Here is a 15485-nt window from a genome sequence, read left to right on the forward strand (position 1 = left end):
AATGCTTTAAATACAAGTTTGCTTTTCTCTCTTTTGTTGTAAAACCTAGTTTCCGAGAAATATTCATCAGCCTCACAAGCATGCCAGAGTCTCAGAGAGAAAGACACACACAGAGACAGACAGACAGACAGACATACAGACATATAAGACGTACAAACAAAGAGACGGAGAGAGTAAGCTAGATATTGAAAGAAAACAGGAAAGCAAACTATATCCACATATCACCAGCATGTACAGTGTATATATCGCAGTCATATATCATAAGATTATCATAAAGTGAATGGAATACTGAGTGAATGGAAAAGTATGATTACAGATACTGGTACACAAGTGCTATAAATAGAGAAAAAAAAATCAATGGCTACCAACCACAAACACAAAAATGAGTGCACTATCAATGTGAAATACTGATGTGAAATAATGGTAAAATGACTACATGTATATGGTATGTGTGAAGAAGCTAGGAGATCTGATAATTATGGAGAAAATACATGTAGTGTGGTGATTCACAATTCTGTGCAGACACAGAATGTAGGGAAAGATAAATTCTTCCACCTGTGTTGTATTTAGAATACAGGTGCAGCTGTCCAGGGCCTATTAAAAAATTAGAATTCAAAATGTCAAGAAGTGATTGTAAGTCATTTCTACTGCTTGTTGCCACAGATATATTTAATCCAAGTCTGCTGTTATGACTAACACTTTTTTAATATACACGACATCAGTGTCACTTCAAAGTTAATGAGTTGAAAGGGTTAAGGCTGGAATCAGTCTTGAAAACAAAAGCAGGATCAAACTGTTCCTTTGTTGCCAAGCTTGCCTTCATTTAAAGAAAAAAAAATGACTCTACAGGTAATTCTCAAGCTTTGAAGTTTGAAGTACAAGTACTAATCCAACTGTAAAAATTACAAGTGAAATACATACATAAAATAATGCAAGTGAATAAATATGGAAGCATGCTCTAACAGAAGAATAATGCATAAAATCTGATGACAGGCTGCTCAACGGAAACCAAATGTGCTACTAATGTATAGTCTTACACCAAGGACCCATTTTAAAAAGATGTTTGCAATAACCATTGATTGAAATAAGTACAGCTACTATTACAGCAGCGACAGAAAGGGCAATCAGTTGAACACATTGAAAAAGTTGTTGCTGCAGTTACCAACAGATACTGCAACTTGAAATATCTGTAAATTGAACATCTTTATAAAGTGGTCCCAACCATAGGTACATGCTAACTAGGGAAGTATGAGAGAAATCAATAGCTTGCTATGGCGTGACCCGCACAACCCAACAAAATGTCATGCAAGACTGGAATGGAGGCTACACACATGTATGATGATGAATGAAGATATACAAAGACAAAGAGAAAATGAAAAAAAGAAAAGAAAAGAAAAGGCCTGCATTATATATCCTCACTGCTTGTATCGCTGGTGAAGGTGACGTAGTTCGTGATGACGCAAAGGTTAATCCTGTCTGTAAAGGGATCAAGAAGTATTTGACAGGACAGCCACAATAATTGTGGAGTGAACATCGAGGAAGCTGGTGGAAATGAACAACTAAAGAGCACACTACATTTCTAAATGTACATTCTAGACTGAATGGAAAATATAAGATTAATACGAGATTCTCGCATGAAATTTCAAATGTAAACATATGATGCATAAACAGCAGAACTTATGTACACTGTATACTGTAAACCTCAAATATTTTGCAAGGTTTTTATTTTAGTGAATTTCGCGAGTCAGGTGCTAATGTATTTGCAAATTTAAAAATTACGCAAATATATTCAAGTTGACTCTAATCCCGACATGAATGTGATGCTTTTTCCATTCATTACTGTACTCCACAATTGGAAATCTAACCACTTGCAATAATTTTTAGGAAGTCCAGATTCACAAAAAATCAGACTCGCTATTAAAATATGTGGCGTATACGGTACTACATGTTTTCAGGTGTGACAATATGGTTTTCCCCCTTTAGATAGAGAATTACATTTCATTCCAAATTGTAACCATCAAGTCTGCCGAAAGAAAAACTTTATCTTAAATTGTGATTTTTGCTGAAACATATAAACTATCCTTCAACACACAAGGTGTCTTCATAATATGTAATTATATGCAAAGATACCATTGCCCTTTGAAATGGAAAAAAAAATAATACAACTCATTACAAACATCACAAAGAGAATCAAAGTACATTGTATACATACACACTTATTTTGCCCTCCAAACTGCGACCATAGTCACTTGTTCGTGTGAAGGATCAGAACATCTTAACATACAACACAAGAACATGTACATCCAGAGAATATTCACTACACAGTGTAAGCTCTGTCTCTATAGACTTCCTTCTTGTAGAAATACTGGTAAATGATTTACAAGGAGCAGGTGCATATGGATGAGTTACCAGAGCAACCATATCCCTGTCCCCCTCCCCCACCCCCGAAAAAATGATACCATAAATAATTTTAAAAATGCCAATATTCAAGAGATTCCTATATGTGTCTAAACAATGCAGATACGCATTAATGATTAACTGCAGCATGAAAAATGATCAAATTTACGAGATGCCCACGAAGTCTGTCCCGCTTTGGAGCTGAAGAGTCGTAGAAGCCTGACACACGCTTTCACCAGCATTTAAAACCATCTTCCGCTCAGGAAACACTGGTATCCGGCACTTCAGTTTCTCACTATAACTCGCCAACTGTGGCCGTGTTTGCTCATCCAAGGCACAAAACTACCAAGGAGGGATGGTCCCTCGGAGCTGGACACAGGCACGATATATCCCTCTACCTCGACTGGCGCGGTGATCGCATTGCGGATGCCTCCTTTAGCTGTGGGCAGGTATGACACTCCTTTGGTTGCTATTACAAGTATCTGATATGCCATCTATTGACGAAACGACTGCCATCTTAAAGCAGATGTACAGCAAATGCATACCACCTCTCAGTTATACGTACTAGTTGGATGTACCCTCTCCAAATGCTGACTTTAGGTATAAGTTGATTCTGCCTCCCCTTCCCCTCATCCACCCCTCCACTTTTGTGCAAGCGGACGCACCTGTCCCTACTTCCTGCCAATTGTTGATGCACAAAAAATGGAACACCTCCTTTTGGGGATAGCATGCTCGAGCGAGAGATTTTCCTTCCGCGTCAAGCAGGAATAGTCGCTGCGAACCACCTGCGCTCTCTCCGCGCTTGCGTTCGACGACTATGGGGAGGTGTCACTTTGCTCTCTCGCCATAATACATCCATTCTTTGTTTCCTATTTCTATAAATGCCCTTCCACACGCTCACACTTCAATCAAATCTCCCATTTCTCATATACCATTCTTTACACCACGTCTTTGCCTAATCCCTCTTTCTTATCATCACACCTTTTACAACCATTGGACATATTATACATCTATCTATGCTGAGAAACATTTCTCGCTTGTCTTTCTCTTTCTTAGAAAGAGAAAAACGCTGCTTTTCACCATATATTTGAGTTTTTCATTGCATGTTACACTGCACATTCTCAATTAATTTAACAAGCTTCTCATTAGGTATCATGAAGCACTCAGAGATGCTTTCGACACTTCAATCGAAATAATCTCTTCCACTCCACAGGCGGTTAATTCCAATCAAGTTGTCAGTGATAGTTAGGTGTCCTTAAATCATGGCAGGCAGCTTATGATAATCACATGACTTTCATTCATCAAATTAAAGTCTTTCCGAACTTTTATAGATTTTCTTTGTGTCAAAATAAGCAATATAAAGTCATGAACATTTTGGTGTCATTTGCATCATTATAATTGACTTTCCATATAAAGTGATGTTTTCTACAACAACTGTTCAATTTTCTATGGCAGTCTTTTATAAGGTATTGTCTGGTACCAGGGTATGTATTACCTATCAATCCCAACATGAGTACATGACACATTTTTTATCTTTTTTTTTTCAAGCAAGAGTTCATATATTCTCACTTCTCTCTCTTTCTTTCTCTTTCTGTCTCTCTCCATTTCTTTCTTGCTCTCTCTTGCTCTCTTTTGCTCTCTCTCTCCATATAAGCTCACACATATGCTCTCCCCCCTTTTTTTTTTCTCTCTCTCCCCCTGTCTCATTTTATCTTTCCCTCTATCAGAACTTGAACACCGTCATCACTGCCCAGCAGACCCGTATCTCAGTCTGTGAATAGTGTGGGCAGGTGCTGGACAACACGGAGCTGAAGAATGAGGGTGCCACAGCCACGGGTAAGTGATTACAGAGAAATGAGTGTAGCTAGCTCCTGCTATCTTATTAAAAAGGAAAAATTACATGTGATCGCACTTTATTTCTACATTTCATGTGTAATAAAGACTGTTTGACTCAACAGGCAGGGCAACCATGACAAAACTGTTTGCCCTATTAACAATAAAGCTCTTGCCCAAACTCTAACACCCAGATTAACCTGCCTCCCCTTTCTCTGTACAAGTTATTGAGGTATACTGCACATTATTTATTTGTGCACCACTTGTATGCCTTCTGCATATCTAATCTGAAAAAAAAAAAGACACAAACATGTACGATGTAATTCAGGGGCTGGGGCATGGAACATCTTAAACCTGTAGCACCTTTAAGCATCAGTCACCCTATTACATGTATGTATGAGTGTGTGTGTGTGTCTGAGTGTGAGGAATTGCTGTGTGTGTGTCTGTGTGTGCCTGTGTGTGAGGAACGGGTGTGTTAAAATGTGTGCTCTACTTCGCCTACTTCACACCAATCTCTCTACCCAGCAATATTATCTCAAATATTAGTGTGACATTTACTTACTGCTAGAGGTTGATAGTGGAAAAAGAAAACACCCCAAAACACGCACACACACACGCAAAAACTTTAAAACTGTGACTCTGCTCAGTCATTAGCATGTCTACCTCACAATTCAAATGACCCGGGTTTGATTCCCAAGTCTAGCTGTGCAATGTTGTGTGTAATCATACCATCCCCTCTAGTAAGAGGCAAAACACTCTGTCCCTCAGATAGGACATAAAATGGAAGTCCTGTGTGAGAGAAAGTCACAACTCATGCACGTAAAGGATCCTGCTTCATTTTTTTCATCGCAAAGAGCAGAGTGTTTAACCCTGTGAAGTGATCCCACCTCACATCCAACTGGACCACATGGAAGACCAGCTAGGGCAGCTGAAATAATGGGCTATCCAGTCATCTCCTCAGATAGAAAATGAGACAAACAAAACAGAACTGTATTGGTACTTAAAGGGGCTAGTCACAGTTATTATAAAAGGAGACTCACCTTGTCTCTTAGTTCCCTGTTCTCCCGCTCAGCCAGCTCCAGGGAGCCGGCCCACTCTTTGTGTTTCTGCTCCTTGCTGATCATCACTTGGAGCTCGTGGGCCAGGACGTCTCGGTCCTTCTTGAGTCCCTCCACCAGGCCCTCCAACTCCCCGATGGTCTCACGGTGGCGCTCTACCTCTTTGTTCAGCAGGCTCTGCTCCAGATGGAGCTGCTCCCGTGCCTTGTCCTTCTCAGTCAGGGAGCTGTTCAGGACCTGGAGAATGGGGTGGTGGTGGCGATAATGGTGATGGTGGTGGTGATGGTGGTGGTGATGGTGGTGATGGTGATGGTGGTGATGGTAGTAGCAGAGGAGGTGGAGGAGGAGGAGGAAAAGAAAAGAAAGAGGAAAATGAGGAGATATGGAGGAGTAGAAAAAGAGGAAAAAGAGGAGGATGAAAAGGATGAGGACAAGAAGGAGGATGATAAAGAAGAAGAGGAGGAGGAGGAAGGAGAAAAAAAGGGAGGAGGAAGAGGAGGTGTGTAAGAGGAGGAGGGGGAGGAGAAGGATTAGGTGTGGAGTAGAAGGAAGAGGAGGAGAAAGAAGAGGAGGAGACAAAGAGAGAGAGGAGCAGGAGGAAGAAAAGAAGGTGGGGGAAGAAGAAGAAGATGAGAAGGAGGGAGGAGGAGAAGGAGAATAGAGTTATAAACATAATACAATGTACATATTGCATGTTTTGGTAGTTTGCACATTATATTGTTTCACATTGCATGAAGGGTGCAAAAATACTCCACACTTGTACAGTGCACACATAATACTACCCAACTTGTACTCATCGTCAGACAGTGTAATTTTACACATTCAGATTGAATGTCAGCCATGCAATTCACTCTATGAAAGTCTCTAAATCATAATGGAGAAAGTTGTTTTTCTTACACTGAGCCCCTTTTGTGGAATGCTCTCCAAAACTCATTCATTCAACTTCATTCAATCATTGCAAATATTAGGGTGCATAACCCGGTGAAGTGGTCCCACCTCACACCCAGCTGGACCCAACTGAAGACCAGCTAGAGCAGCTGAATAGGGGCTATCAAGTCAATCTCGTCAGAATGCGCCAGAAATTGAAAGCAAAGTGCACTGCACATGCATGACACACTGTACATAAAAATATTGTACAAACAAACAAACATGTACACACACAAGCACACATACTGTACATATCGCACACACCAAAAGATAAAGGGAAAAGAAATCCCACTATAAACTGAAGGTAGGAAATGTTCCTAAAGTCCAGGAGAAATGTGTCATGGCAATGATGCAACAGCCTACTGTATATCACCCAATGACGATGAGTGTTTCATCTGCCATGCAATAGACACTCCAACAGCATAGATCCCGAGATTCTTGCCTCAGAACAAGTGATGCATTCTCCACCATCACTCAAACTGCAGGTACGCACTCTCGTTGCTACAAGTAGGCAACACCACAGAGATGTCAAGAGCAATTTGCAGTCTCTAAACCCTTTCCCCAAAACTGCAACACCACAGCATAAGAGAGAAAACAAAATGTGAAATACAGTGCATGCTAATGAATTAAAAGGAAACTACACTCCATACTCAAGCTTTGATGTTGTTACAAAAGTGTCTAAAATCAACATTACCAGAGCTTTATCAGTGGTATCGGACCAAAAATCAGAGAGTTATGGAATTTTGAAATCTTCTTTGCTTTATAGCACGGTGTTATTGGTCTAAATCACATATTTTGCAATTGAGAGGAAGATATGATATCGTCTCGGGATTAACGCACTATATTTGCCTAAAAAGTAAACTCAATTATGGTTATTTTGTCAAAAAATGAATCAATACACCTCTACAGTACTTTGATACCCATAGGAGGTGACTTTTACTTCTTTAAATTCATATGACACAATAAAAAAAAAAGATTTGTGTGTAACTGTAGACTAGTGAGGGAATGACGCCATCAACATAATATAGTGACAAATATCCTAAACTATATGGTACTACATGTCTTGTCAGGCTGCAACGAAATTTTCGCCATTCTCTTTATTCGATTTCACTCTAGAAGTCAGCTTGAAGATGGAGGGGAGTTTCCCTTTAAGAACATCAACAATCTCCTTACTCGCTTGGGACTGGGTGTAGGAGTGGCCCGTGATGTCTGTGGAGGGAGGATATCTAGATTAGCTCTTCAACTTGGTCAGTAAGTTGGTGTACGTTTCTGACAATTACAACTTACGCCATGTATAACCCTTTCACCAATGCATCTCTTTATTATTCACGTAAGAATAGTGTTTTATACACAATTCAATAAAAAACTGCTTTCACAAAATCTGAAAATAAGCCATATCGTTTTCTTATGAGTGATCTTAAAAAAAAACAAAAAAAAAAACCGGGTTATCGACAAGGCAACTGTACACACCCCTCTGAGTACGCATGCGCGAAAAAGGTGACCTTTTGACCGCAAGTTGGAAATAATTTGCACGGTCGTGGAATTCTGTTCATAAACTACATGTACAAGGGTCTGGTCATGATGGGGATATTGTTTGGATAACTGCAGTATCGAAAAAGTGAGGGTTACTCAGGTCCCACTCCGATTTTATGACCAAATACAACAGATAATAGTCGCATTGGGTTTATGAAAGGGATATTACCTGGTACTCAGACTCCATTAAAAGTAATCTTTTGACAGACCAGCACTAAGGATACATCCCATCTTATGGTACATGCCATACATTTTGTTAATTTCATGAGTCGGCTGCTATTCAAGGAGTGAACAACACACAAAAATTTTAACTCTGATCTCAACATGAATACGGCGCACATTCGTACGTTTCTCCATTCATCACTGTACTCCATGGTCGAAAATTAAACCATTCGCAAAATTGTCAGAAAGTCCTGATTCGCGAAAAATTAGGCTTACGAAATGTATGACGTATAAAGTATCAGATGCATTTCAGACACACAGTCATATAATGCAGCATGAAATAGAAAATAGTGCATTTACAACATGGTTTCTGATTGGTTGAAATGGTAACATTTAACATTCACTGGCTTCTAAAAGCTCACTGCTGTGTGCAATAATTATGAATACTTGAATGTGAAGCAAAATCTCATTCCTACAACTTGTTTGACATACCAAATGGCTCGCATTCTGCCGTGCTCCATCCAAGCTCATATCCATGGCTAATGCAATTCTGTGTTACAGTTTGTACCTAGAAAGCCTTAAGCCTCGATGAAACAATATTGCAAATGGGCTAACAGAACACCTGTCGTTGAGTAAATCAGTCTCATACAAATACAATGTCTGTGCATACATGAATGAGCCCAAGCCCTTTATGTGATGTGAATGGTAATATACATCAGTGCACATTGCATTGTTTTGTTTTTTGCCTGTTGCGTCCTTAGTGACATGTGAGTGTAAATTTTTGCATGCAAATATCTACAACTGCAAGGAATCTTGTCTGCACTTATTGTCTAATAACCAGATAGCATATTAAGAGTCAACAGGTACATGTATACACTGCTGTTAGGTGATAACACCCTGCAACAGGCATTCAGTACACTTTACATTGCAACAGGACAGACAGTGGTTATTCATACTACCGACTCTAAATGCCATCAAATGATTTATATTGTGTATCATCCACATTTAATGCCACAGGCTGTACAGTGACAACATGATATTGTGTCATACCCACATGCAAAGAAAGAAACAATTTTAAATGCTCACTCACTCTTTTATTTTCTGCTTGCAGCCGCAATACATCCAGCTGGCTAGCAGACAGCTGAGTCTTGGAGCCATTCAGTTCATCACTGAGGGTATCAAGCTGCAAAAATAAGTAAGACAAAAGACTTGTGGGGAGTTGCCTCTAAATCAATCTTCAAACATATCAAATAGTTTTTTGTCTAAAGGATTGAATGTAATCACAGTGTCCATTCTTGCCCTGGTCAGTTTGGGCCTGGAGAGAGTTTATCTCATGGAGGTTATCTCCTATAATGGTTAAAAGTAGGAGTTAAACATATACTACCATTGGCAACTCATCTTTAGTACACTGTCCATTAAATATTCTGTTTGATTTTAGAACTTATTCATGGGATCACACTGAACATTATCTCTTAAATAACAATGTGAATGTCATCATCTGAAATGCTCTGTGTTGTTATCACTTACACTGAGTAATTCACCATGTGTGAATGATACCAGTGATCAGTGGTGCTGTTACAACTAAAAAAGCACTCAGAGAGCACAGACCTCCGCAAAGCCAGTAACTCATTTCCACCTTTTACATGCATGCAATTTCTCAAAATACAATTTGTAGTAGCCTTTTGTTTATGTCATTGCACGGTGCCTTGCCCGAGCAGAGTGCGCACTTTGGTGCGCGCATGTAAACCTCCAGTACGCACAGCTTGAACCCCAAGTTCGTTGACCTTACAGTTTGTATACAATATATGCCAAAAGATGAAAAATCCTTCAAAAATCCATAAAAATTCCCAGATCACTACCAAAATTGACTGAGGTGTTCCTTGTGTCAATATCGACTTTTTATGCAAGTTTTATTTTAATCCGAACTCAGCTTTTTGAGTGATTTTGCAAACAGACAAACCAATGCCAATGATGACTTATTAACCTCCTCCTTCCTTGGCAGAGCACTGTGAATGCCACCATATGAAATGTACCTTGCTGTATATGTGCTGCACTATAATAAACTTAAACAAAGGTACAATTGTAGCTGCATCCCCAAAACACAGGATGGTGAGGAATACTGGTAAATCATTAATTTTCTTCAAAAAAAGAAAAAGAAAAAAAAAGAGTGAGAACATGACTGTAAATGCTAATAATGTATGTCCAGAATAATATTCAATTTCAAATTACATGGTACGACCTGTATGTTGTACCAAGCACAATATACAATTATCCTTCTATAAGGTATTAAAAAAATGGTTGTTTTCTGTTAATTGCAGGAGTGTGAAGACTACTAGTTGTACCACACCTTGCTGTTCAGCTGCCTCTCATTGTCGCGGTAGCGCTTGACGACCAGCTCCCACTTCTCCTCTGTTGTGGAGAGCTTGCGCTCCAGCTCGCGGCACTTGAGCTTCTCCTGCTCCAGGGAGATCATGGCCTCCTCCAGACGGCTGACGCAGGTCTCGTTGTGCTGCTGGAGTTGCTTTAGCTCCCTCTGTAGTCTGATGGTGGTCAGGTCTCCTCCTCCTCCTCCGATACCTCCTCCGCTTCCTCCTCCTCCTCCTCCGCTTTGGGAAACTGGCTCCTGTTTGGGGCAGATTTCATAAAATCCTGAGCTTCAACAACACCTCACAGTTGCAGGTAAGCATGATGTTTGTTGTCAATGAAAAAAACAATCAAATGAATCAAAAGCACACGAAGTATTTTTCTTTTGCTTGTATAATTATGTAGCACTATCTTATATTTTGATTCCGCAAAATTAAAAACACATTATATTCATCTTCATCCAGGTTGAGCACAACAAATTTCTCACACAAATTACGATAAATTTCCTCCTTTACAATTACTGAACTGGTGCATAATCCCACAGCAGTGTTATCACGAAATGACAATTGAATACATGGCACCCCCCTTCCCCTCCCCCCCCCCTTAAAAAAAGCGAACAAAAAACAAAAAAAAACAAAAACATAAACAAACACATAACAAGGAAAACTAGAAATCACCGGAAGTCTCAAACAAAGAAGCTTCATTTCACGACACGAGTACACTGGCAGGCTGTGCTGATTAATTGGCAGGCATACAGTGCACTCCCGTTATAACGAACACGGTTATAACGAAATTTCGTTATAACGAAGTAAATCTTCTGGTCCCAAAATAATCACCATAAAAGTCTATGGTAAAAGATTCGCTTATAACGAACACGGTTATAGCGAAATTTCCGTTATAAAGAAGTCTTTTCCGAGCGCCATAGACAAAGAAAAACAAAAGAAATTTGCTCCGTTATAACGAAATGCGAATTGCTTTCGAAAATTCGTAGCGGAACAAGCATTTATAGCTTCTCTGCATGGGTGAACGCTTCACACCACTGTGTGTTCGCTCTTCGTGCCACGCACAGTTCCTGAGGGGAACTTGCGTTTATTATTGTGATACAGTTATCCCATCACATTTCACATAGCTTTCCAGTGTATGATGAGTATTCAGCAAACAGAATATGATACAATGTATATATACATGGTTTCCTTGTTTTCGTTATATATTGTATTTGTTCGGTTATAACGAAATTTCGTTATAACGAAAGAAAACTGCCGGTCCCGAGCATTTCGTTATAACGGGAGTGCACTGTATTGCAGCATAGATTAACTCATAGGGGACAGTTCCCAATATATCCATTGCTATGTACAACATAATGATATTGCGTTTGGCTAGGAGTCTAGGGTTATTTTAACAATCACTTTGGCATCTTCACCCCCAACCAGCTCACCTGTGGTTTTACTGTGGTCCCTTCCTTCCTCTGGAATGACTCCACATCTTTCTGGAGAGTGTCAACTTTCCTCTCTAGTGACTTCTTCTGTTCAGCCAACGACAGCTTATCCTCCTGTTTTTACAACAAAACACAAAAGAGTGTTACACCTGCAGTTACGGGCACAAAATTTACAGCAATGCCAAGAAATCTTTAAACAGTCCATATATAATATATACATTTCAAAATAGCAAAATTCCTTAAACATTTTATTTGATTTGATAATCATTATTGTCGAAAGAGAATTGAGATTCAATCTTTAAAAGCAAGCTACATTCCTGATAACTTTAAACAAAACATGATATTTCAGTATGGGAGCAGAGTCTCACATTCAGTAGCTTCTTTCAATGGCAGATACTGTAGGTGTATACCAACAGAAAGGATATACACCTGTAAATCAAGACAAATCAACAAAATAACATATTAATCACTGTATGTGAAGAGATACGTCATCATGTACAATGTCGAGTGTAAAAATCCAACACATTGTGTACATCGATACCGTGCACAGTACAGCTTACAAATGTGATGCCCAGACAGACAGCTTGAGGCACAGTAAGTGTACAATTAAAGTGTCCTCTGCAAAACGATGCATGGGAAAGTGGTGCAGTCACGCAGGACTGTGGCCAACGCATCAGCAGCCACGAATGAAATTCACAATGGGTGATGACTTTTCTCACACCTAGCTCACTCAATCAGGGTTTTATATTTGCACAGAGAACTCACGAGCTCAGATGAGATGAGGATTAGTATAGGTTTTCCCCCTCACTCATGCCGGGATCAATTGGCTATTAGTGTTTGAACGAAGGCATATTCCTCTCACAAACAATATCACCTACTGCTGAACTGAAAGAAATACCGGCCGGTAGCACTGCCCGGCTATATTTAGACAGAATTGTATTGTGAATTCGGATTGACTGAACATAAACACTGGCTTGATAGGCACAATGGGATGGTTATTTTCAACCAATGGATACACTGCACTGGCTATGGAATTTAATGGACTATTATAAAAGAAACACTCAGAAATGTTCTCCTTGTGTGCATGTGTGGGTGTCTATATGTGTGTGTGTGTGTGTGTCTGTGTGTGTTGGTACATGTATAAACCACTTTACATTGTATGTTTGAGTGTATCGGTACACCTTCTGACTAGTCGCTCATAATTTGGACTTATTAAGAAGGCCAAAGGTGCGTGGCGCAGGGCTTCATTTTACAAGCCCCCCTGGCATGCATGGGGGCATTGTCTGCTGGGAACAATGGGGCAGTAACTTTCACTTCTTTGATATCCCAAAGGGGCGTGAGACGCTGGCGGTTTCAAATACCGCCAGCTACTTAAATTACCACAACAGGTGAGATTATGTCACTGATAGTGTCTGTACATAATGCAGCCTGCGAATGTTGAGATTTGATACTGACGAAGGAAAAAACAACCACAACAATGTGTACTCCAACAGAGAACGCTGATGAAAAAAAGAAACATAAAAGTCATAACAACGAGCTGCAGTAGGGCATGAATTACATGGCAAGTACAATATTTGTATATATATGTTAATTGAAACTATTTATACCATTCTATTTTCATCAAATGCAATTCAACATGAAGAATATATCTGCATGGTATACAAATGATAACTATACTGTATGTATGTATCAAAAGTAGACTCTTGGTTGGTATACTGGACACTCAAAGAAACACTCAGTTATGTCATGTGCCTATACTATGTGTTCTCTTTACAAGCCAGTGCCAACATGTTTCAACAAATCAATTATTCTTTGTATACAATACCATGTAATTGCTTCTATTCTTGCAAAATTAGTGTGGCTTCTCATGGAATGATGCCGAAGAAATCTTCTAATGGTTAACTATTTTTCCAGTTACAGTATTATTCCATCTACAAATACTGTGTTGTCTCTCCAAACATGTTTAAACAAAATCAACCACTTAATAGTATTCCTCTTTTTCCCTTTGCAAATTTAGCATTGAGGCTTCTCTTGGAATGGTGCGGAGAAAAGTCTTCTGATGGTTCAGTATTGTTCTTGTTTATACTTTTGTTTGGAACATTGGGTGCTAAAAGAAACACTTTATTATTTCATGTGCCAATACTGTGTTGTCTCTATTAACAGGCCTGCACATATTTTTATAAAACAAAATCAATATTCTTCTTCTTTCTTCCTTTGCAAATTTAGCATTGTGGCTTCTTATGGAATGATGTGGGGGAACTCTAATGGTTTGGGATTGTTCTCCTTTTGGACTTTTGTTTGGAACATTGGGCACTAAAAGAAACACTTTATTATTTCATGTGCCGATGCTATGTTGTCTCTGTAAACAGGCACATGTTTCAACAAAATCGATTATTCTTTCTCCTTCTTATTTTTCTCCTTTGCAAATTTAACACTGTGGCTTCTCTTGGAATGATGAGGGGGAAACTCTAATGATTCGGTATTGTTCTCCATAAATTAGACTTTTGTTTGGTAGACTGGATGCTAAAAGAAACACTTTAGTATTTCATGTGCCTATGCTGTGCTGTCTCAGGAAACAGGCACATGTTTTAACAAAATCAATTATTTTTCCTCTTTTTTTTCTCCTTCGCAAATTTCAACAATACATTGTGGTTTCTCATGGAATGATAATAGGAAAAGTCCTCTAATGGTTCAGTATTGTCAAATCAGATCAGACTAGACAGCAATTCTTTTTTTCAAACTTTGTTACACCATCCGGGCTATTGAGAGTAGCTGACAGTTTCTCAACTAAAAACTTCCATCCCACTCCTCTTTCTCCGCGTCCCTGGAAGGGGATTAAGATCAATCAAGGCCGCCGCGGCCAGCGAGGAGTGACAATGGTACGAATCCTCCCTACTAAGGGGTGGGTTGAAGTGGGCTTCGGAGTCGTACAAGCATCTGGTGTAAAGGCCTATTGATCCCATCCTTTCAGGACGGGGCAGGCGCCGTGACAGCTAAGGACAAACTACAAATAACTTTTGTCCCACGCCAAACAACCCTACACCCCTCCCTCTTTGAAACTTTTCATTCTTGTTCCTTGGTAAAGATCTTCATGATATCACTGGTATCATGAGTAGATGAAAAACGTAATTCTGTTGCAGGAATATCAAACTTCAAGGCAAATACTGAACCTGGAACATATTTACTATGACTTTTCATATTTTCTCTCTCTTCCAACTGTCCCTGCAGATAAAAGTACAGGTGATTGGTACTCTATGCAACATTTTGTTTTGTTTTGTGTGTGTGTTTTTTTAAATTTGCCCTGCAGCTAACATAAATGTTTTTAATAGCTAACATTTGCTGCATAGGAAAGATACACGAAAGCATGACTACAATCTATCGTTTGATATAATTGTATTACCTAGAAACCACTGGCATTTTGGGTATAAGAGTCAGAAAGTTTTATGGTGGAGCATTAAGACTTCACTGGCGAAATTCCCAAATGTGAATTGAACTTTTTATACTTGGCGATCACATTAACCTATTACTACCAACTGAAATGTGATATGGACATGCAATCAAATTTTGAGAACCTAGTAGTGCCAGCTCTCAAATTTCATAGCACATTGGCAAACGTTAGATATCACATGAGCTGTGAATAGAGCAGATTAGATTTTCTCCTACAGAGATATCTACAACACTTCAATACTTCCAAATTCCTCCCTCTTCCCCTCCCCCTTCATGTATAGGACTGAATGAAGTACTGGAAACCTCACAAGATGAAATATTCACTGAAT

The 15485-nt window shown here is 39.4% G+C and overlaps 1 protein-coding gene across 1 annotated transcript in view; it reads right to left on the reverse strand.

Moving 5' to 3' along the window:
- Window positions 1-15485, reverse strand: part of LOC139733993 (uncharacterized) — a 68383-nt gene that overhangs the window by 15826 nt on the left and 37072 nt on the right. The window contains exons 8-11 of the mRNA XM_071644800.1: window positions 11710-11823; window positions 10258-10533; window positions 9001-9093; window positions 5271-5525 (exon numbers count right to left, since the gene is read on the reverse strand). Of these exons, the coding sequence (XP_071500901.1) occupies window positions 5271-5525; window positions 9001-9093; window positions 10258-10533; window positions 11710-11823 (738 nt within the window). The remainder of the gene's footprint in view (window positions 1-5270; window positions 5526-9000; window positions 9094-10257; window positions 10534-11709; window positions 11824-15485) is intronic.

The sequence above is a fragment of the Diadema antillarum genome, unplaced genomic scaffold (assembly GCF_040938485.1).
Source record: "Diadema antillarum isolate AM-2024a unplaced genomic scaffold, OU_Dant_1.0 seq00000507_RagTag, whole genome shotgun sequence".
In the NCBI taxonomy this organism is placed as follows: domain Eukaryota; kingdom Metazoa; phylum Echinodermata; class Echinoidea; order Diadematoida; family Diadematidae; genus Diadema; species Diadema antillarum.